The 22,028-nt window shown below is 46.0% G+C and overlaps 1 protein-coding gene across 2 annotated transcripts; it reads left to right on the plus strand.

Annotated features, from left to right (window-relative positions):
- Nucleotides 1-1,720: 1,720 nt before the first annotated feature.
- Nucleotides 1,721-19,453, plus strand: MLST8 (MTOR associated protein MLST8). Of its 2 annotated transcripts, XM_088470372.1 has the most exons (9): nt 1,721-1,882; nt 4,873-5,009; nt 5,819-5,870; nt 13,216-13,378; nt 13,773-13,848; nt 16,752-16,904; nt 17,268-17,392; nt 18,658-18,821; nt 19,250-19,453. In XM_088470372.1, the coding sequence occupies exons 2-9, from the start codon at nt 4,878-4,880 to the stop codon at nt 19,366-19,368; spliced, it is 984 nt and encodes a 327-aa protein (XP_088326498.1). In that variant the 5' UTR covers nt 1,721-1,882; nt 4,873-4,877; the 3' UTR covers nt 19,369-19,453. The 2 variants fall into 2 exon arrangements, with proteins under 2 accessions (XP_088326498.1, XP_088326499.1); XM_088470373.1 differs by lacking the exons at nt 1,721-1,882; nt 5,819-5,870 and having other exon boundaries at nt 4,940-5,009.
- The last annotated feature ends 2,575 nt before the right edge of the window (nt 19,454-22,028 follow it).

Raw genomic sequence — 22,028 nt, forward strand, 5'->3', positions numbered from 1 at the left:
TCATATCTGAAGGAAAATCTGACAGATCTGTCAGATGAACGATTTGAACGATGCGCGTTCCCGATGGTCAGATAACGATATCTGACATCTGATGTGTTTGCAGTCAGACTTGGACGATTTCCATTCATTTTAATGCAGTCAAAAATCGTTCAATCGTTCAAACCGTTCAATCGTTCAAATCTTTGGTAAAAATCGTTCATCTGACAGATCTGACAAATCTGACCGTGTGCATGCACCATAAAGTGTAATGAACGATTTTTTTGAACTACAAACGATTTTTGCATATTCCCTTAATGAAAATCGTAGAGTTGGTCAGTCTGACTAAACTACAAACTACAAACGTGAACGCGCATGAAAGAAAATCGTTCATTGTTTTAACTCAGACAGTGAACGATTTTTTCAACGATTGAATGATAAACTATATCGTTATCGATAATCGTTAAAATAATTGTTGTGTGTGTGTATGCACCTTAAAACCTGAACTGTTTGTGAGCCTTGAGGACCGCATTTGGGAACCTCTGGTATATGCCCAATATTGATTGTACAATTTTTAATATGCTTTGCTAACCTATATGTTCTGTGTGTTAATCTTACCTTCTAAAATGAAACTTTAACCAGATATGCAGCCTCAAATGAGAGCGACAAAAGTGAGATCATTAGGAGCTATATGGCTCCAACATGTTCACCAACTCTCCCTGATGTATTCTAGGTATAGACATTTTCAGGGACAATACTGTAAACTTTCTAAACTAACCAAATAAGTAGCACCTCCCCTTATCCTATATATTAAAGCCCCCATACACCTATGGACGCATTGCGCGATCGGATCGGAAACCCCGATCCTCTGGTTGGAAATGCCGACCGGCGGTCATTGAAGTTCCACGATCCATCGGAGGATCAGTGAAATTTTCCATGTTAGATTTCACCGATGTGCAAATCACAATCAGATTTTGATCGCGATCGGCAAATCAGTGATATCCAACATGTCGGATTTCACTAATCTTGCAATGCCAGGTTGAAGGATTGTGGCGATTCGTTGGTAGTGTATGGGCCCCTTTAGATGCATTTCTCCTACTTGCACTTATTGTAATTCACAGGGGTCTATTTAATTAGCCGTGAGCCCACTCATCCGTGCTTATGGTAACCTCAAACTCATGGATTTTTGTTCATAGCCCAATAGGACAGTTTAGACAAATCTGTGAGTTCGGTGTGTAATGGGGTTATTAGATGTGCTACTGCTATTGTTTATGTGCCATTGCAACAGTACACTGCGCAGTTATATTTCTATTTACTGGGGGGGGGAAGTTATCCTCTGCTTAGTTTTGTTATCTTAAACCTTATGTTTGTACCAGTGTTTAAAGTACAAAATTTGACCATGAAATCTGGAGGGTGAATAAGGAAACACTGGATACATTTAAAATGCAATATATTAGAATATTACACATATATACACAGTGCTATGCACCTGCATGCACACATATGCAGAATATGTAACCCCATATCATACTCCTCTACAGCAGCAGGAACCCCATAGCCAGCACTACCCATTCCCTTCTAGGCGAGTACTGGCTTTAAGTTCTCAGAGGCCTGGCTGAGGAGCTAGCCTTGCTTGCTGGTCGCCAAGCAACATCCGCAGCAACTACAAGAGAGCAAACTGCTGCCTGAGTGTAGTCTACAGTACAGTGGAAGCGCCATTTTCCTGGAGACTAAATAACGTAAATATAGCGCGACTGTCGCCACTAAAATGAGTCCAGAAGCAGAGACCAAATAATTGACACTACATCCTCACAACCTCCGTGTCCTTTGACGTCACTGCCCAGTGGTGACGTATAAACTGGCGTCGGGCATCAGAGAGACCGGGGCTACCGGTTACCAGGAGGAGGTGAGAGGGCGGCTGCAGGGATGGTATCGGTGGTGGCCAAGCATTACAGGCCTAGCCAGCCTCCAGCTGGGTTGGAACTACAGTATCTTAAAACAGCTGGCGGGGCTTGCTGGGATCAGTAGTTCCAAAACACCTAGAGCGCTATGAATTGCATATCTCAGTAATTAAATAACTGAAAATAAAGTGTTAAAGGGATGTGTCCATATTTCTAGCATGATGTATGTGGTCACAGAGGCAGCTGCACCCTCCTGAGCTGCATGATAACTGGATGACAGTATTTTAATGACCATACTGTGATATCTTTGTGTATATAGATTGCAAGCTCTCATGAGCAGGGCCCTCACTTATACTATCATCTCCTTCCCAGTTCCCACTCCCTACAACGGTACCAAACCTTTGGGCTCTGCTGCTTATTTGGGTATTCTCACCATTGATGCAGCAATGGTTATAATTAGGCTTGCCATATCATCCCTTTCATTTGGGACACGTATGAATTACACAGATTCTGTGGCTGGCTTCAAGTCTCCATTTCACCTGGTTTACTTGTGTAATTCATATGTGTGCTGAATTAAAGGGATGATATGACATCCATGGGCTTGATTCAATCCAGCACAATGCTGTATAACCACCGGAAGGGAGCTCCCGGAGCTATTCAATTCAGTGCGCTATTTGGTCCGACAGTTGCCAGTTAAGTCGGAGAATGCCGGTTCTCGGCGGCTTAACCAGGATGTTTAGTCGTGAGAAATGGCATTCTCCAACTAAAGTGCCGGCCAAGGCTGAAAACAGCCTCGCGGCCGGTACTTTTATCGTATTTCTCCTCGCACCCTCAGAGGGGTGTGAGAAGAAATCCTTTAGTCAGACCACAGCGTGTTGAATTGAATAGCTTCCCGGGGCTATTCAGCATCGCACTGAATTAAATTGAGCCCCATGTCTATTTTCTGCAATGTTTTGTACTGTAAATCACTTGTGTAGTGTTCACTCTAGGTTCGGCGCTGAACCTAGAGAAAGGGCACACCCGATAAGGGGGTGTGTCTCTATGACACATCCCCGTTTCATCACTCTTTGGGGCGTGCCCGGCACTTACGGACTTGCTGGGCAGCCCCCAAGCGCTGCGGTCTCTGTGAATGGCGCATGTGCCCGGCATCCATTCACCAGCGGTAACCGAATCACTGACGTTTTCCTTCTCCGCCCCCCCCCCCCCCCTCCGCGAGACACAGCGGGGACAGAATCTGTAGGCTGTTTCAATGGGGCGCTGCGCCGGAGGGCAGGGTGTTTTCTGCCCTTTAGAAATGGGGCAGGACGTGGCACCCCACTGAAACATCCTAGCGGGAATGCTACTTTTATCTGGTTTTGTTCATACTGTTATAGTGTGTGTGTGTTTCTATCTGTGTATATAATGTTAACTGAAGTGCCCGGCGTTGCCTGGTTTTAAATCTTCAAGTTATTAAGTTTTTATTATGTGATGTCGTCCGAATCCATCCAGTGGAAGGTCCAGAACAGACTGCCTTGGTCATAGTTCTGAATGGCGCACTGCGCCGTGAGGTCCGCCAGGGCACCAACCACTCCATTAGGCATCCCAGACCAATCGCCACCCCTCTGAAGTTTTCGTCCAAATCCATCCAGTAGAAGGCTCAGAGCAGGCTCCCCGGGTTCTGCCTAGCATACAACGGGAGGTCTGACCGGGACCCTAACCCCCCAAACCTGGCCAGGATCCAACTGGACAACCTCGCGTTGGCTTCACCCTAATCGGTGCAGGGGTGTCCGGATGCATAACCGGATATACAGACACAAACAAACAAACAGACCAATGAATTAGATAATATGAACCAAACAAATATAGACACTCCAGAAAGAACGGAAATAAAAAATCTATACGCAGCTCACCACTAGGGGGATAGGCAAGCCCCAAAAGTCCAAATCAAGAGTAAATGAAAAGAAAAAGTGTGGGAGCGCTACCGATATGTGTAATGGATAGTAATGTACAGAAGTGGCTATTTAGGAATGAAAAATTATCCTCACATTTAATATATATATCAAAATGACATAAATTCAGAAATTACAATATTTGTAAAATAAAAATAAATTCTAAAAACATGCATAATAATAAGAAAATCAAAAATTTAGTAATATAGCAATAAAAAATGTTTGAAATATGAGGAAATAGCTGTTAGCAGATATTGATAGAGCGTCCCATCTCCATACGAGGTATCCGTAGGATCATGTAAAGTTCTAGAATATGGATAATATAGTCTTAGACGGGTAAAGTTCCTGTATTAATATGAATGCCCAGAACTGTTGTACATAAAGCGGATATAACAACACGGTTCCAGTGGAAGTGCTGGTAAATGAGTGAATCGTGCTGTAAAAGTAAATAGCTCGGGTGGCTTACCCACTGTGTAAATAGAGTTTGTAAGCTGTCCGATAAAAGTAACTCCACTGTGTGCACAAGCGTGGATCCCGGCCGGGAAGGTGAAATGAGGGGGTCAGAGAGACGTCTGTTCTGGTAATGCTCTAATTAAAGTGTGGCTGGAAAGGACAAAAAGCCGCTTCTGCTAAAGCGGTGACTCGCTGAGCTAAGCTCCAGAACCAAACCATGCCTCTCAGGAGTAGCTTCAATAGGCAAATCCTGTAGCAGTGGATAGTCAGAGTGGGAACAACTAACGCGTTTCTCGGCCTTAGTCAGCTGGCCGTTTCCTCAGGTAAAATGTATTTAATTTAAATGAATTAGATATCTATCTATCACACAAATGAGGTGACACAACGGTTTTACAATGATCACAACAAGAGCCCAAATTCCAATATTTTGGGAAATTGTATCTGTCCTGACCTGACCATTGAGTGCCACATTATTTGCACATTGTTCTATTATCCTGTTGGTCATCGGGGGCTAGCATCAGTGTGACTACACGGCGTGCCATCCACACATATATATAATATATATATTTGTGTTTATCGCACTTTAATCACTTTTTTTTTCATTCTGCATTTAGGCATCATGATGAACTCGTCACAGGGCACCGTGGGCAGCGATCCTGTCATACTTGCCACAGCCGGTTATGACCACACCGTACGCTTCTGGCAAGCGCATAGTGGCATCTGCACTCGCACGGTGCAACATCAAGATTCTGTATCCTTCCATGATAGCTATGGTATTTCTTTCTGCAATACCTGATTATTGCTGATCCTGGCTAATACTTTACATTTGCTTACTGCAACTACTGGGGTTACGGAGATTAATTAAAGAGACATAACAAAAAAAGTATTTGCTCTGTAACAAACGTTATAGGCAGTTATTTTGTCTTGTACCGACTTCCATAGAGCTACAACGAAATCCTTTTGGGAAACATCACATTAATAAGTAATATACTTACAGGTTATAGGTTTGAAAACCGTAACCTCAGCTAGGTCGCTGTACTAGCACTACCTTAACTACAACTATATTGTCTATCATGACCTGCAGTTCCACCCAGTAAATGGTCAATACTGCACTCTGTACTTTCTCCAATACAAGCTCTTAGTCAATGGGCAGACGTTAAGGGGATATGTATCAAACCTAAAGAGTGTACAAGTATTTTATAGCATGTGCCTTATAAATGCTAGCTAGAAGCTAATTGGTTGTTATGGGTACTTCTCCGCTCAAGTTTTGATAAGTTTGCCCCCTAGTCGCCTATCTAAATTGTTAAGATATATGATGTATTATGCGTTTTGGCTTATACCAAGCAGTATCTTTTCACCCAAGGCCTCCTGGAATATGCAAGTACTATTGCTTGTTTGTTTTTTTGTTTTTAAAAGCCTTCTTTTAAATCTATATTGTCATTCTTGAGAAAAGGTTTGTTGTATCCCAGAAAGCTGCTGTGGGTACAGGTGCACTAGACACTTTGCTCTTACAAGGTTCAAAGCCAAATTATTGTTGCTCTCCTTGACTGTAAGTTTTAGCAAGTAAACTCTTTGGAGGTGACTCCAGACCGGAGCATGATCGCAGCTGCAGGTGAGCTGCCCGATATTATTTGTTTTATTTCTTGTAAATTCCATTCACTCTGTGTTTTTGACCATCTGCCCTGATGATCATTTAGCCAGATGTGGATAAAACCTGACGCCACATTTTCCAACGTCTCAGCAACAGAGACGCTAGCGCAGCATACAGCCGAGTTCCCCGACACCTAATTTGCAGGTCATTTAAATCCCCACCCCTCCTTAGTGTGAATAATATGAGATATGGTAAGAACTTACCCTTGTTATCTCTATTTCTACGAAGTCCATAGGGTTCCACGGGATACCTTGGGGTATAGGCGATGGCGGCAGACATCCAGGCACCACAGAGTTAAAAATCTTCCATCCTCCCAGGATGCTCTGGGGTCCCTCTCCTATACCCCGAGCCTCAGGCACTCAGTTTCGTCACAAGCCATAGGCCGGAGGAGGATAAAAAGAGAGAGAAGAAAGTCTGGAACGCACAAGAATTCACATTCTCACCAGAGGCAGACGGAAAAAATGGTGACCAGAGCAAAGCCCATCTGCAGTACAGGTGCGACAGGGCGGGAGTCCTGTGGAACCCTATGGACTTCGTAGAAATAGAGATAACAAGGGTAAGTTCTTACCATATCTCATATTTTCTACTTCAGGTTCCATAGGGTATCCACAGGATACCTTGGGGATGTCCCAAAGCAGTATCTTTTAAGGGTGGGGACGCTCTTGTGCTGAGAGTAGAATCCGCCGCCCGAAGGAAGCATCCTGAGAGGCGTAGGTATCAAAAGCATAATACCGTACGAAAGTATGGACAGATGACCACGTGGCTGCCTTGCAAAGCTGAACCGCTGAGGCGCCACGTCGAGCCGCCCACGAAGGACCCACAGACCTAGTGTTTAGTGGCTGGCCAACCTCTCTTACGGAAGCCATAAAGGACAAACAAAAAGTCCGACTTCCTAAAAGCAGAAGTGCGGTCCACATAGATTTTCACGGCCCGCACCACATCCAAGGTGGCCTCACCAACCGAAAGGTCCGGTGAAGTAAACGATGGTACAATAATTTCCTTGTTGATATGGAAACTAGATACCACCTTTGGAAGAAACCCAGGACGAGTGCGCAGCACAGCCCTTTTCTTTGAAAAATTAGAAATGGAGGTCTACATGTGAGAGCTCCCAATTCCGAAACCCTTCTGACCAAAGCTATAGCCAGAAGGAATACAGTCTTAATGGTTAGCCATTTCAAATCCACTGAGCCCAGTGGTTCAAATGGCGGTCCTTGAAGAGTCTTCAAGGCCACAGCCAGATCCCATGGTGCCACAGGTGGAACAAAGGGAGGCTGAATAAGAAGCACCCCTTGCATAAAGGTGCGGACATCAGGAAGCATAGCAATCCTATGATGAAACCACACTGAAAGTGCAGACACCTGTACCCTCAGGGAAGCTAGGCGAAGACCCTGGTCTAAACCAGCCTGTAGGAAGGCCAGAACTCTGGACAATCTGAACACCTGAGGAGCATAACCTCTAGTGCGACACCACTGGAAGAAAGCCCGCCACACTCTATGGTAGATGTTGGCAGATGAAGGCTTCCGAGCTCTCAGCATGGTGTTGACCACCGAGCTGGAGAAACCTCTGGACCTTAATAGCCTCAATAGCCACGCCGTCAAAGACAGCCGACTCGGGTCCGGATGAAGGCAAGGACCCTGAGATAGCAGGTCCTGACGTTGAGGCAACAACAGCAGAGTGTCCACTGACAGACTCTGAAAATCCGTGTACCAGTGCCGCCTGGGCCACGCTGGAGAAATCAGCAGTAGCGTGCCGCCTTCTTGCTTGAATTTGCGTATCACTCGAGGAAGAAGGGCGAACGGAGGGAAGAGGTACGCACACTGGAAGGTCCACTTGACCGCCAGAGCGTCCACTAGACAAGCCCTTTGCGTCTCTTGTTCTTGACCCGAACATTGGCAGTTTGTTGTCGTGTCGTGAGGCCATGAGATCTATCTCTGGAAGGCCCCACTTGTTCACCAGTAGCTGACACACCTCCTGGTGAAGAGACCGCTCTCCTGGATGCACGTCTTGATGGCTGAGAAAGTCTGCTTCCCAGTGGAGAACTCCTGGTATGAACACTGCTGATATTGCGGTGAGATGCTTTTCCGCCCATACTAGAATGCAGGACACCTCTGTCAGAGCCACCTGACTGCGAGTCCCTCCTTGGCGGTTTATGTATGCCATCGTGGTGGCTTTGTCCGACTGTACCTGCAAAGGTTTTCCCTGCAAGACCTGTCTTGCTTGCTGGAGAGCCTTGAATACTGCCCGCAGTTCCAATATGTTTATTGGAAGAGCAGCTTCTACTGATGTCCACCTTCCCTGAAAGAAGTGTGGACCCATCACCGCTCCCCAGCCTCGGAGACTGGCATCCATCATCAGAAGGGCCCAGTCTGCATTCCAAAAGGGGCGCCCCTTGTTCAGGTGAGCCGTCTGTAGCCACCAGGCCAGAGATAATCGTACCTCCGGGGAAAGCACCATAGTCTGTGCCTTTATCCTTTGGGGCGACCCATTCCATCCGGAGAGGATCAGCTTCTGCAGAGGTCTTGAGTGAAACTGGGCAAACTCCACCATGTCGAATATGAAAACCATGGATCCCAGTAACCTCATTGCCGACTGAATAGACACCCGGCGACTCTGCAGGCAAAGACGGACCTTTGCCTGTAACGCAGAGATCTTTTCTCCCGTCACCAAGATCCTCTGATGTTGGGAATCCAACAGAGCTCCTAGATGGAGCATATTCTGTGATGGTACCTGGAAGGACCAATTTATCAGCCAGCCGAGAGACTGCAATACAGAGACTGTTAGTTGCAGATGGCGCTGAAGTTTCTCTGAGGACTCTGCCAGTAACAGGAGATCGTCCAGATAAGGTAACAGGCGGACTCCCTGCAACCGCAGGTGGGCTGCCATGACGGCCATAACTTTGGTGAACAGCCGAGGTGCTGTAGCCAGACCGAAGGGCAGAGCCTGAAACTGGAAGTGGTCCTTGACCACTGCAAATCTGAGGAAGCACTGGTGTGCTGGGACAATAGGGATATGCAGGCAAGCATCCTGAATATCCAGCGACACCATGAAATCCCCAGGTTCCATTGCTAAAATAATGGAACACAGGGTCTCCATCCTGAACCGAGGAACCCTCATAAATTTGTTGAGGGATTTGAGGTTGAGTATTGGCCGGTAGGACCCATTGGGTTTCTGCACCAGAAAAAGATTGGAGCAATACCCCAATCCCTTCTGAGACAAAGGAACTGGCACTATAACTCCATTCTGGAGCATCGAGTATAATACCTTCTTGAGTTCCCGGGCCTTGTCCTGATTGGACGGAAGGCCCGTGGTGAAAAAACCGTCTGGGAGGCCTCCTGCAGAAGGAGAGGGCGTACCCCTGAGAGACCACTTCTCTGACCCATGTGTCTGAAGTGGTCAGACACCAGCTCTGGGCGAGAGGCCCGTCCCGTCAGGCCGAAGGTTTGTCATTGGACTTGGGAGGAGGACGTCTGTCCAAGCCTGCTTCTTAGGCTTTGCAGATTTCTTAGTGGCAGTCCTTCTTGGGAAGGACCGTACCCTGGACTTATTCTGCGTTCTGTAGGGCCGAAAGGACGACGAACCCGACCCTGATGGGACTGTAGCTGGTGGCAAGCACGCAGACTTAGCTGCTGCTAGAGTGGCCACAATTTTGTCCAGGTCGGGGCCAAATAGGACTTCTCCAATGAAGGATAAACCCTCCAAACCCTTTTTGGAATCCGCATCCGCCTTCCAAGACCGCAGCCACAGGATACAACGAGCCTGCCGAGGAGATCCTAGACGGAAGCAGGCCCATATCTAACGCTGCCTCATTAATGTACGTAGCTGAGTCCCTTAAATTACCCACCAACTTCACCTGCTCAGGTGACAAGTTTGGGTCCAGGGATGCCTCCAGGGTATCAGCCCACTGTTCCATGGCTCTAGCCACCCAGCACACGGCCATAGCCGGTCTGGACACACCTCCTGCAAGGGATTACATAGATTTTAGACATATTTCACCTTGTGATCTGTGGGATCCTTTAAGGAGGACATGGAGGGTATTGGCAATGTAGCACTTCTTACTAGACGTGTGATGTGGGAATCCACTCGTGGCGGGGTCTCCCATTTTGAAAAATAAATTTTCTGCACAAAGGCTATGTCACCGCCATACATCTAGGGGGCTGGTAACGTTTACCGGCGTTTTCCACGCCTCCTCTAAATGATCCACTAGCTGACCAGATAGGGGAAACACCGTAGCATCACCTTTAATATCCCTGAAAAAGGCATATTTTGATTTGGCTACAGGAGGTATGTCATCCTCAATAATCAAGGCTGTGCACACCGCACATATGAGGCCTGGTATATAGACCTTAGACTCCATCTCTTTATTACGGGAAGTGCCTGGGTCCGACAGGTCCAACATCTCACCGTTACTTGTCGTCACATCATCCTGACCACCCTGATCATGCTGAGGTTGCAGCTGACGCTTCTGCGGCCGCAATGACGGCTCCCCTTGTAAAACATCCGACAGATGTTGCACAGAGGTAGACAATGAGCTAACCCACGCAGGTTCATGGATGACCTGAGGGGGCGATATCGGGAAACTCTGAGGTACTACCCAACTGTCTGGGGAATCCCTGAATAGGGGACTACACCATAGACTGCTGTGAGACCCCATCTGGGGAAACGCAGGGGGTGTCGCCAGCTGGCCCACTAGGGTTGTAAGTGCCTAGCAAAACGAGCCCACGGTAGCTCCTGCACAGGTGCAGTGACAGAAATTGGCCGTGCCTGTCTAAGACACGACGTACATAACCCATCAGAGTTACCATCACCCTCTGCCAGTGGTACGAAGCATACAGTACACTTAGGCTGAGTGGAGAACTCAAGCTCACTGTCAGACATCCTGTGTGACCCGGAGCTGTATGTGACAACCGCACTCACAATAATCTGTATAGTGAGGTAATAACCCCCTTGCAACACCGCACCGCAAGGGCTTTAGCAAAAAAAAAAAAGAAAATGACTGACAGTTGTGAAAGTGAAAGTGACAGCATTAAGTCACATACAATGCAGAATACAAAATACCCTGCACTATCTGCGCTTTATCAACTACACAGACCTGAGTCTGGTAGGAAACAGTGCTGACCTTGCACCGGAGGAGAGGTATGCGGGGGGACCCAGACCACGATGCCGCCGTTATCAGCGCCCAGCAGCGCTTGCCAACTTCAGAAAATGGCCACCGAGGAGCAGAGGGAGGGCTGGTCCGGGGGAGGAGCGCATGCAGATGCCTAACCACAGTGGAGAGGCCATGTGCAGCGGGGGAGATGCCGGCTGCCGAGCAGGGAAAGCGCGCTCCCCTGGCATGCATTTAACCCCTGGGACGCTGGACATTACTGATTCTGTCCAGCCCGCTGTCCCAGGGGATAGTGGAAGCGCAGGGATCAGTAGCCTGGTCCACACTGCAGCCAGTCCCCAGGGAGCCCCCTGCCTGGGGACTAAGGACTGTGTTATTCGGCGAGGACCCGCCGCGGGACCTCGCCGCTTACCTGCAATCCCCTTGAGTCCGGCCACAGTCCGGGCAACCGGGGTCACCGCTAGCTGTGACCCCAGTTACCCACCAGGATCCCCGGATCAGTACCGGCGTTCTGGTACCAGCGGGGTGCAGGAGCGACAACATGGACGTCAGAATTGACTGTCCATGTTGTTCACTCGTTAGGTGTGCAACTTCAGGGGCCTTAGAGACCCCCACTCTGTACAGTGCATCCGACTTCGGCCAGGCACCGACGAAAACTGAGTGCCTGAGGCTCGGGGGCGGGGTATAGGAGAGGGACCCCAGTGCATCCTGGGAGGATGGAGAAGTTTTTAACTCTGTGGTGCCTGGATGTCTGCCGCCATCGCCTATACCCCAAGGTATCCTGTGGATACCCTATGGAACCTGAAGTAGAAATATGCTTGTGCTGAGGTCCCCTTAGTAAGGTTGGTGAGCATTGATATTTTACCAATATGTGCAGTAATAGTATAGTATGCAGCATTGTCACAGCAGCACAGAATTCTTCCATATGTTCCATGGTTTCATATTTTGTGAAATTGGCAACTCAGGGGCTGATTCAGCATTGCACGTTTCAGGGGACTTCCGCTCTGTTTTCCGGGAGTGGCAAGTCCTGGGGCTGCGTCCACAGATGCAGGTTCCTGGCCTCGCAAGCTGGCCAGCTGGTAAGCTGAGGCTTACTCATATGGCTGGCAGCGACCGATGGTGGTCACAGTGCTGGGAACGCAAATGCTGTAGGGGGGTGTCATACACCTCCTGCTGCATTTGCATATTAGCAAGGATGGAATTGCAAATCTGCCTGCGTACAGCTTTGCAATTCCGTCCTAACCTGAATCGCCCCCTTAATCCCACATATTTTGTTTGGTAGAAGAATCCACAAGTAGGGAGGTTTTTCCATTTAGCACATTGTATTCATAAAATTCGGGCTCAGGGGCATTTTATCAGAGGAGGGGGTTCTTGCGCATGCGCTTGCAGACACTGGCACTATGCCGATTGAACTGAATTTGTGGTGTAATTCTGTAACCTCGTGCCCATGGTAGGGTGGTAAGTGTATGGAAAATGTAAGTGATTGTGCTGCCTGCAGCCTATAATTCTGAAGTGCAGCAGCTGTACAAGAGGCTTAGCCATTCCAAAAGCTGTCAGGTTGTGCTGAAACTTGTAGTTCTTCAGCAGCTGGGCACTGTCGGGCTGCGCCAGCCTGCAGGAAACCTCTGATAATTGGATTTCTTTGACTTTCAAAATATAAACCAAGAGATATGCATGTGTGGTTTTTTTTTATCAACTATTCACATGCTTTGGTCCTTTTTGTAGCATATGAAATGCATGACCCAGATATGTTTTCTGTTTTGTCTATAGTGGGTTTTCCCACTCTATATTATTATGGTGTTTTTTGTATTAAGACACAAACCATAGTAAAAGTGCAACCAAACAATAGGAATGGCTGTAAAAGTCCTTTAAGCCAACCGATTGGTTGACGGTGCCCACAGGGGAGGGGCTTAGGGGCTAGGCTCATTTGAAGCAGACTGAACCAGTAGATAGAAGTGCAGCGTGTGATTATTACGCCTATCCAGAAGCAAACAGCGCATATATAATTTTGTACTTATGATGATGGCTGTTTTCTATAGTAACTTGATGAATGCCACCCAAATCTAGATTTTTAGTCCTCTTTGGGGATATTCTTTAGTAAGTCCAGTGCACCTATCACATACAGTATTAGCTGTGTAGCACACTATTTGGCTCTATAGCAGTTCCAGATTGTGTTGTCCATGACTTGTGCAATGTTCTCAGGGTATCAGCACATCCGTATGTACGATCTGAACTCCAACAACCCCAACCCTGTGATAAACTATGACGGTGTCAGCAAGAACATTACCTCGGTTGGGTTCCACGAGGATGGGCGCTGGATGTATACAGGAGGAGAAGACTGCATGGCCAGAATATGGGATCTGAGGTAGAACATCTCTTTGCTCATATCAGTTATTTTCTTATAATATTTCTTATTCAGCTACTTCCAAGTTCCCTATATAGTTATCAGGAAATTCTTCTAACCAAGGTTGCCGGAGGCATCTGCTTTGCTTGAATGTAGACCTTATATGATGTAACTTGTTATGTTTGACCAGTATATATAAAAACCATAACAGGATTTTCAATTATCTATGGGCCTCAATTAATTGATTTGCACATGATATATTAAATACAATGCTTTATCTCTCTTGGATACAGTTCTGGTAATGGAGCTGTTCTGTGCCATATCCAAGGGCAGCTGAATGAAAAACTGCCTGATAATAGTCAGGGATTGTGAAGTTTGTCTGCAGTGACATCTGCTGTAATTGCTTTTTTTGCAGATCCCGAAACCTTCAGTGTCAGCGAATCTTCCAGGTGAACGCACCAATCAACTGCGTTTTTCTCCATCCCAACCAGGTAAGCGGATCACTGTCCTGCAAGTTCTTATCACACTCTGCCTATCACGGCATGGAGACACGATCACACCCTGCCTTCAGTGTCGTTGCACATGGATGGGCAGGGCGTATTGCTACGTATCACCACAGGCTTCAACAGCGCACAATTATATATTTTACATAATGATCAGGGGAAGTGAAATAGAGTCACTGTGCTTGTGTCCCCGGGCACTTCTCCCACATACTTTCCCTAAAGTCTGATAGGGCTTTCAGTAACCCGGAAAGGTACCTGGGCATTGCGGGACTATCTGCACGTATTACTTGGAGTATTCATTTACTAGCTGCTGTACAGTGGTGCGTTACTTCTCTATGCGATGTGTCCGCACAATGCTTTTTACATTTTTTGGTAGTGCTATGGGATCACAGTTTTGATCCTTCCAGTTACTACTATACAGTGTTTCTGAAAGATGCAGTATACTATGTTTTGAAGTCCCTGTAGCACCACCTTGTGGCAATTTATAGTTAGTGCACGCATTTCAAACCTGACCACAAAAAAAAAAAAAAAAAAAAATGTTGTGACTTCCCTCCTTCTGTAATGCAGCCTGAGAACTATCATTGCCTCTGCAGGAAGTATATTAAACCACCACAGAGGTACATTGGCAGATTGCTGAGCCTTTCCTATCTGCTCAAACTCATTGATTGTGCTAGAATACACCACATCCTGTCTCACAACACTACAAATACAGAATAAATCACTTTTCTCTGCCGAGGGTTAATAATGCCTAGATTTTGTTAGCAGCGGCTGTTTGATTCCTCTTTCTTATACATAATTTTATGCTCCGCTTAGATTCCACGCAGATCTATGCCGCTCTGGGGCAGCACGGCTGGCGTAGTGATTAGCATTCCTCCCTCACAGCCCCGAGACCATAAGTTACATTTTTGACTAAAGCACTATGTATGTGGAGTTTGTATGTTCTCCGTATGTTTGTGTGATTTCTCTCCCATGCTCCAAAAACCTCCTGGTAGGTTAATCGGCTTCTGACAGTAACGCCTAGTTCGTATGCATGTCCAGGTGATAGGGAATATAGATTGTAAGCTCCAATGGGGCAGGGACTGATGGAAATGACTGAAATATACGCAGTAAAGCGCTGCGTAATATGTGCATGCAATATAAAAACGGGTTGGGTACGGGATGCCGGTGGTCACAATACCGGCGGCAGCATCCGGACAATCAGAATCTACACAGGATTAGGTAAGTATGGTAACCCCTAACCCCCCTTTACTGCAGCCTAACCCTTGCCCTCGCCCTCCCCCGCCGCCTACCTGTAACCAAAATACTTACTGTCGGTTGGGGTTTTGGCGCTGGTATTATGACCGCCAGTATCCCGACCACCTGCATTCCTAAAAAAAACAACTAACAAATTGTAATACACGTCACCTCTTCTATTGAGACGTAATACATATTGTTTTTGTGACACGGTATAAGTTGTGGGATGTTGGGTTGTTTTTTTTTTTTAGTACGTTTATGTTCTATTCTTGGACAGGTCAGGTGCCTGCCAGCAGCTGGGTTTTACATGACCGATAAGCCTGTGGACACAATGATCCCTTTTTATCTGGGAGATTTCCCCATGTACAAAGCTCTCTTGTGTCTGAACAGTAGAAGAATGTATTACTTACCCACCGGGCCACAGCCAGCCAAGTACTTGTCCTTTTGTGTAGGACACCAGGTACCAGACAGATTAAAGAGGAAATGCATCCGATTCAGAAGTATGGTTCATTTTTACTTTATACTTGGATGTTCAGTAGAATAGATACGAGTGAGTCTGCCTGCATAGAGAGCCTCAGTTCTGTCTATTGGCACTTATAAAGACGCGTCGGAGCTCCTATTTTACTTGCAGAAGAAAATTAACCGAGAGTCGCAAACTGACTGTCTGAGGACAGAATACCCTGACGGTTTGTTTGTTTCTATTAAGACCTTATTAGTGACATTGTGCAGATAAACTGATTGTGATGTATATAAGGATATAGGTTGTGTTAATGGGGAGGTATTTGAAATCCCGGCAGTCAGGATGTTTACAATGCCGACACCAGTCAGAATCCCGTCACCGGCATCCCGACAGTAAGTAGTGGGGTAAAGGGTTAGAGTTAGGCACTAGTGGGGGAGGGTTAGGTTTAGGATGTGGGGAGGGTTAGAATACTTATTGACATGTGTTTGTATCCTAACCCTGTGAGGATGCCAACATCCGTATTCTGCCTGCTGGGATCCCGTGCACCGGCATCCCGTACCCAACCCTGTTAATGTATGTATTATGCAGTACAAACTAATAAAAACACTGTTAAAAAAATCTTGTGTTAAAAAGCTCAAAAGAAAAAAGTATTAAAGATATACCCCCCAGCCTTCCCACTTTTAGAGGTTACCGTCCCAGTTTAGGAGGTCTGTCCCTCATTAATTTGCAGGGGATTGGGAGGTGTTGCACAGCTGAAAGGTTTTGGAGAAAGGTCTCGACCACAGGGTGCGGCTTACGAATGGCATTTGCTAAATAAAACACACATTTGGACATGACCTTGCTCCATTGTTGGGAGATACCTTTAGCATACACACAGTGGGGCAGCCATTTTGTGGACCCAAGTCAATCTGGAATACAGTCTAATAATGTCAACACACATTTTCCCAGTAACGTCAACGGTTCTGGGTAAATATATGTAGTCCGCGTTCTCAAATTGACCGCCTCCGCTGTGCAGAAGGCATCTCGTGCTCTTCTAAGTCATCGGGAAGGAGGGTCAGGGTTCCGGGGCTCCATCCTGAATGGGAACAACTGCGATGTACATAGTAAGATTGTTATTAGTACAAATCATTGTTCCTGATACGGCTGTCCTGGCCAGAATAAACAACTCTGATAGTATACATTGCTGTTCTTTCCTCAGGCTGAGCTCATTGTTGGTGACCAGAGTGGGGCGATACACGTCTGGGATCTCAAGACTGATCAAAATGAGCAGCTCATCCCTGAAGCTGATGCATCTGTCAATTCCGTCCACATTGACCCTGATGCCAGTTACATGGCTGCCGTTAATAGCTCGGTGAGTCTCTGGGGGAAATCCTGCTTTTGTTTTAGTCATGTTTTTCCCTCTGGCAAGCATTTTATTTATTGAAGTGCTTCCAAATATGCAATAGTCTTCCTATATAGAAAATAACAGACTTCATATAGTAAGTAATAACCAGCAAAGATTAAGAACTATGTATAATAATCTTGTGGCAGGAATTTTAGTAACTTCTATAAGGGTGTTATGGAGCCAGCTGGCATATCTTCAATAGAGCCATTGTGTTTATCTCTGACCCCACTGTCCATTGTATTCCTGTGACATATTGGCGGCTTAAGGGTAGACAGTGCCTTTACTGCATTAGAGGTAGAGCTGTACATGTAATGTTATATTTGATCTTAGGGAAACTGCTTTGTTTGGAACCTGACTGGAGGTCTGGGCGAGGACCTGACGCAACTCATCCCCAAAACCAAAATCCCATCACACAAGCGCTGCGCGCTCCGCTGTAAATTCAGTCCAGACTCCACGTAAGTGTGTAACCAGTGGACAAAAATTTCATGCTGAAACCAGATTATGTTGTGAAGTGTTATAATTACTGCCCAGAAAGGTCTGCATTATACAGTATGAAACAACCTAGTTTTCTTTTAGAAAAAATGTATTGCTTTTTCTCTGAAAACCATGTCACATGGTAATTCATTATTTTGTAGGCTGAGAATCTCTCAGATGTGGCCTATCAGTTCACTGGGAAGCAGTGACGTCACTGGGAATGCAGTCTATCCCTTCACTAGGAAGCAGTGACATCACTGGGAATGCAGTCTATCCCTTCACTAGGAAGCAGTGACATCACTGGGGAATGCAGTCTATCCTTTCACTATGAAGCAGTGACATCACTGGGAATGCAGCCTATTCCTCCACTAGGAAGCAGTGACATCACTAGGAAGCAGTGACATAATAGGGAATGCAGTCTATCCCTTCACTAGGAAGCAGTGACATCACTGGGAATGCAGCCAACCCTGCCACTAGGAAACAGTGACATCACTAGGAATGCAGCTGATCCCCCTACTAAGAAGCAGTGACATCACTGGAAAGGCAGCCTATCCCTCTACTAGGAAGCAGTGACATCAGAGGGAAGGCAGCTTATCCCTATACTAGGAAGCAGTGACATCAGTGGGAAGGCAGCCTATCCCTTCACTAGAAACCAGTGACATCACTGAGAATGCAGCCTATCCGTTAACTAGTGCTATCACTGAGTTTTTAGTTAAATAGGAACTATGCTTCTACTAATTATTGATGAATCCATTTGCTTTCATCTCTTGAATATTTATTTAGACAATGAAATAGCTCCCTCACGCTGTTTAATCAACAAATGTACTTTATCGATCAAGAATCCACAATATAACGATAAATAGAATGTACTGAAGCCACACCTGAAGTCTTCTGTATAGGACCTTTGGTAAAGCAGCTTGTTGTTTATCACGTTATACACCACAAAGCTGCTTGTTGGTCATTGTAAATACAAAAAAAGTAGCCGTTTGGGGTCACCGCTCGTTATCAGGGAGCCGAAACGTTGGAAATAATAAAGAGGGTTATTCACTTTATTTATTCAAGTCTCCTGAGTGTTGCTTTTGCCTGCTCTCTGTGTGTGGTTTGTAACAAGAACCTAAGGAAGGGACCAGAGCAGGTCTTCATTATCAGCTGTTATATGTGTGTATATTACAATATATAATACATGTTCCTAGGTAGGTTTGTACACACTATGGTAATTTAGATCAATGGGGCTTCTCTTCTGCAGGCTTCTGGCCACATGCTCTGCTGACCAGACCTGTAAAATATGGAGGACATCAAACTTCTCGCTGATGACAGAGCTGAGTATTAAGAGCAATAACCCAGGTGAGACGTCGCGGGGCTGGATGTGGGACTGCGCCTTTTCCGGGGACTCGCAATACATAGTGACAGGTACGTTATCTCTATAGTGTTTCACAACACAAGCCTGCCGAGTGATCATCTTCTAATGTGTCACTTATGTGATTAAATAAGAGGAGAGAAAGGGTAACCAAGGGACATCATCAACTTTACCGGACTCTTCATTCTGATCACATGGACCAACTTCAAAAGAACAAATCCTATCTGTAGCTGAGATCCAGCCTGCCAGGGAAAATGAGCCACATACGTTTTTTATTCCATTACTCCTTTGGATAATTCAAATGGAAATGGCTCAGAGAAATGAGTTCATGCCGTAAGCACTGCTACCCCAGCAATAGAAGATATATAAGATTTTGAATAGCTTATGTTTATAGGACAGTAACTGTAATCGGAGATGAATCACAGCCCTGGTGACCTCTCACAGTACAGATCCATGACTCTTCCTGTGCTCTCTCCCACAGCATCATCCGACAACCTGGCGCGACTGTGGTGTGTCGAGACCGGCGAGATCAAGAGAGAGTACAGCGGGCACCAGAAAGCAGTGGTGTGCCTGGCCTTCAATGACAGTGTCCTGGGATAGCAGAGACTGGCGTTTATAATGATTCACAGGACAATGGAGGTGGAAATAAAACTAGGTCATCATCTAATTTAGATGAAGTATATAACATTTGTCTTCACAATCCATATATTATATGACCTTAACATTATAATTCCAGCTGTCTGTAGCCGCAGATGTCGGCGCTAAGTATTTAGTCCGGGTACCAATAGCCATATTCTGCCGGGGTAACGTGGCATAAGAGAGATATACACTCTGGATTTGTGCTCCTCACTTGGAGATAATACATTGGTTACATGTCTATCATCACAGGTAACATAAGTTTGGAGATTGTATCTAGAGATCACTCTACTAGTGTCCTCACCTGCGCAATTGTGGTTCAAATAAAGCGGATATATATATACATACACACACACACACACACACACACACACACACGTACACACACGTGTAAAGGGATCTGGCAAGTGAAGGGTCACATTAGTCTCCCCCCTCTATATCTACTACTGCTTTGTCCCAACACTCCCATTTCTATAATTAACGCTGTTCCCTGTAGCCTGCCGGGTTTTCTTCCTAGGCTAGGTCTGTCCCATCTCCCTAGCAGTGCCAGTCGGGGTCCGCAACCTGCTCCTACTGTACTTCCATGTTGGAATCAGGACAGACCTTGGACAATTATTCTGTAGATACACCCTACATGGAGAAAAGTATGTGGACATCCATACCTCACACCCCATATGGGCTTGTTCATCTCAGTCTAAACAATTGTTTTCTCATGAAGATCCAAGAACACTCGAAGCAAATTAAAAAATGTAAAGGTTATTGAAAAACACAGATCGGGGAAAGGCTATAATAAGATCTCAAAAATTGTTACTCTCCCCCCATTTTGGAGAGTGTTCTGAGCTATGGGATTGCCATATGGTTTGGGAACTGTACCGCTGTATAATGCAAGGCTATGGATTTAGTGGTTAGGACAGCTGCTAGAGTGTTTGGCTACAATGTACCCAGGTGATCTATGATAAGCGTCCTGAAGACAAATTAATTCTGGAAGATCCCAACCATCTGAACCAGGCGCTTTAGAGCTGTGCGATCGCACACAAAACTGTTCTACTGTTCTTGCTTGAATTTTACTAATGCTGGCCATACACTATACAATTATCTGTCAGATATCTGTCCAATCTGGCTGGTAATGTATGGGAGCAAATGACAATCGATTATATGGTTTTAAACACTGGAAAACGGACAAAAACGATTGTTCAAATTGGTTGAATTTGTTTTATTTAACCAATTTGGCTGAACGTCCACTTTTGTCTGTTTTCCAGTGTTTGTGAACAAATGTTCAATTGTCATTTGCTCCCATACATTACCAGATTGGACAGATATCTGACAGATCATTGCATAGTGTATGCCCAGCATTAGATGTTTTGCTCATTTTAAATTGTAATGTAACTACTGCTTGCTTTGTGTTTGATAAAGAAAAGAGGAAAAAGATTTGGCACAGGTTCCAGCGTGAAGGTATAGATAGAATGGTATAAATTGTAATGTAACTACTGCTTGCTTTATTATGTGTTTGATTAAGAAAATATGAGATATGGTAAGAACTTACCTTTGTTATCTCTATTTCTACGAAGTCCATAGGGTTCCACAGGATACCTTGGGGTATAGGTGATGGCAGCAGACATCCAGGCACCACAGAGTTAAAAACTTCTCCATCCTCCCAGGATGCACTGGGTTCCCTCTCCTATACCCCGCCCCCGAGCCTCAGGCACAGTTTCGTCACAAGCCATAGGCCGGAGGAGGATAAAGAGAGAGAGAAGAAAGTCTGGAACACACAAGAATCACATTCTCACCAGAGGGAGACGGAAAAAACGGTGACCAGAACCACAGCCCATCTGCAGTACAGGTGCGACAGGGCGGGAGTCCTGTGGAACCCTATGGACTTCGTAGAAATAGAGATAACAAAGGTAAGTTCTTACCATATCTCATATTTTCTACATCAGGGTCCATAGGGTATCCACAGGATACCTTGGGGATGTCCCAAAGCAGTATCCTTCAAGGGTGGGGACGCTCCTGTGCTGAGAGGAGAATCCGTCGCCCGAAGGAAGCATCCTGAGAGGCGTAGGTATCAAAAGCATAATACCGTACGAAAGTGTGGACAGATGACCACGTGGCCGCCTTGCAAAGCTGAACAGCTGAGGCGCCACATCGAGCTGCCCACGAAGGACCCACAGACCTAGTGGAATGAGCCTTAACAGAAGATGGAACAGGAAGGCCCTCGTGAGCAAAAGCTTCAGAGATAGCCAGTCGAATCCATCCTGCCAATGTTTGTTTAGTGGCAGGCCAACCTCTTTTATGGAAGCCATAAAGGACAAACAAAGAGTCTGACTTCCTATAGACAGAAGTGCGGTCCACATAGATTTTCAAAGCCCGCACCACAGCCAAGGTGGCCTCACCAACCGAAAGGTCCAGTGAAGTAAACTATGGTACAATAATTTCCTCGTTGATATGGAAACTAGATACCACCTTTGGAAGAAACCCAGGACAAGTGCGCAGCACAGCCCTGTGTCTATGAAAAATTAGAAATGGAGGTCTGCATGAGAGAGCTCCCAATTCTGAAACCCTTCTGGCCGAAGCAATAGGCAGAAGGAATACAGTCTGAATGGGTAGCCATTTCAAATCCACTGAGC

The sequence above is a fragment of the Taudactylus pleione genome, unplaced genomic scaffold (assembly GCF_031769625.1).
Source record: "Taudactylus pleione unplaced genomic scaffold, aTauple2 ptg000098l, whole genome shotgun sequence".
Lineage (NCBI taxonomy): Eukaryota > Metazoa > Chordata > Amphibia > Anura > Myobatrachidae > Taudactylus > Taudactylus pleione.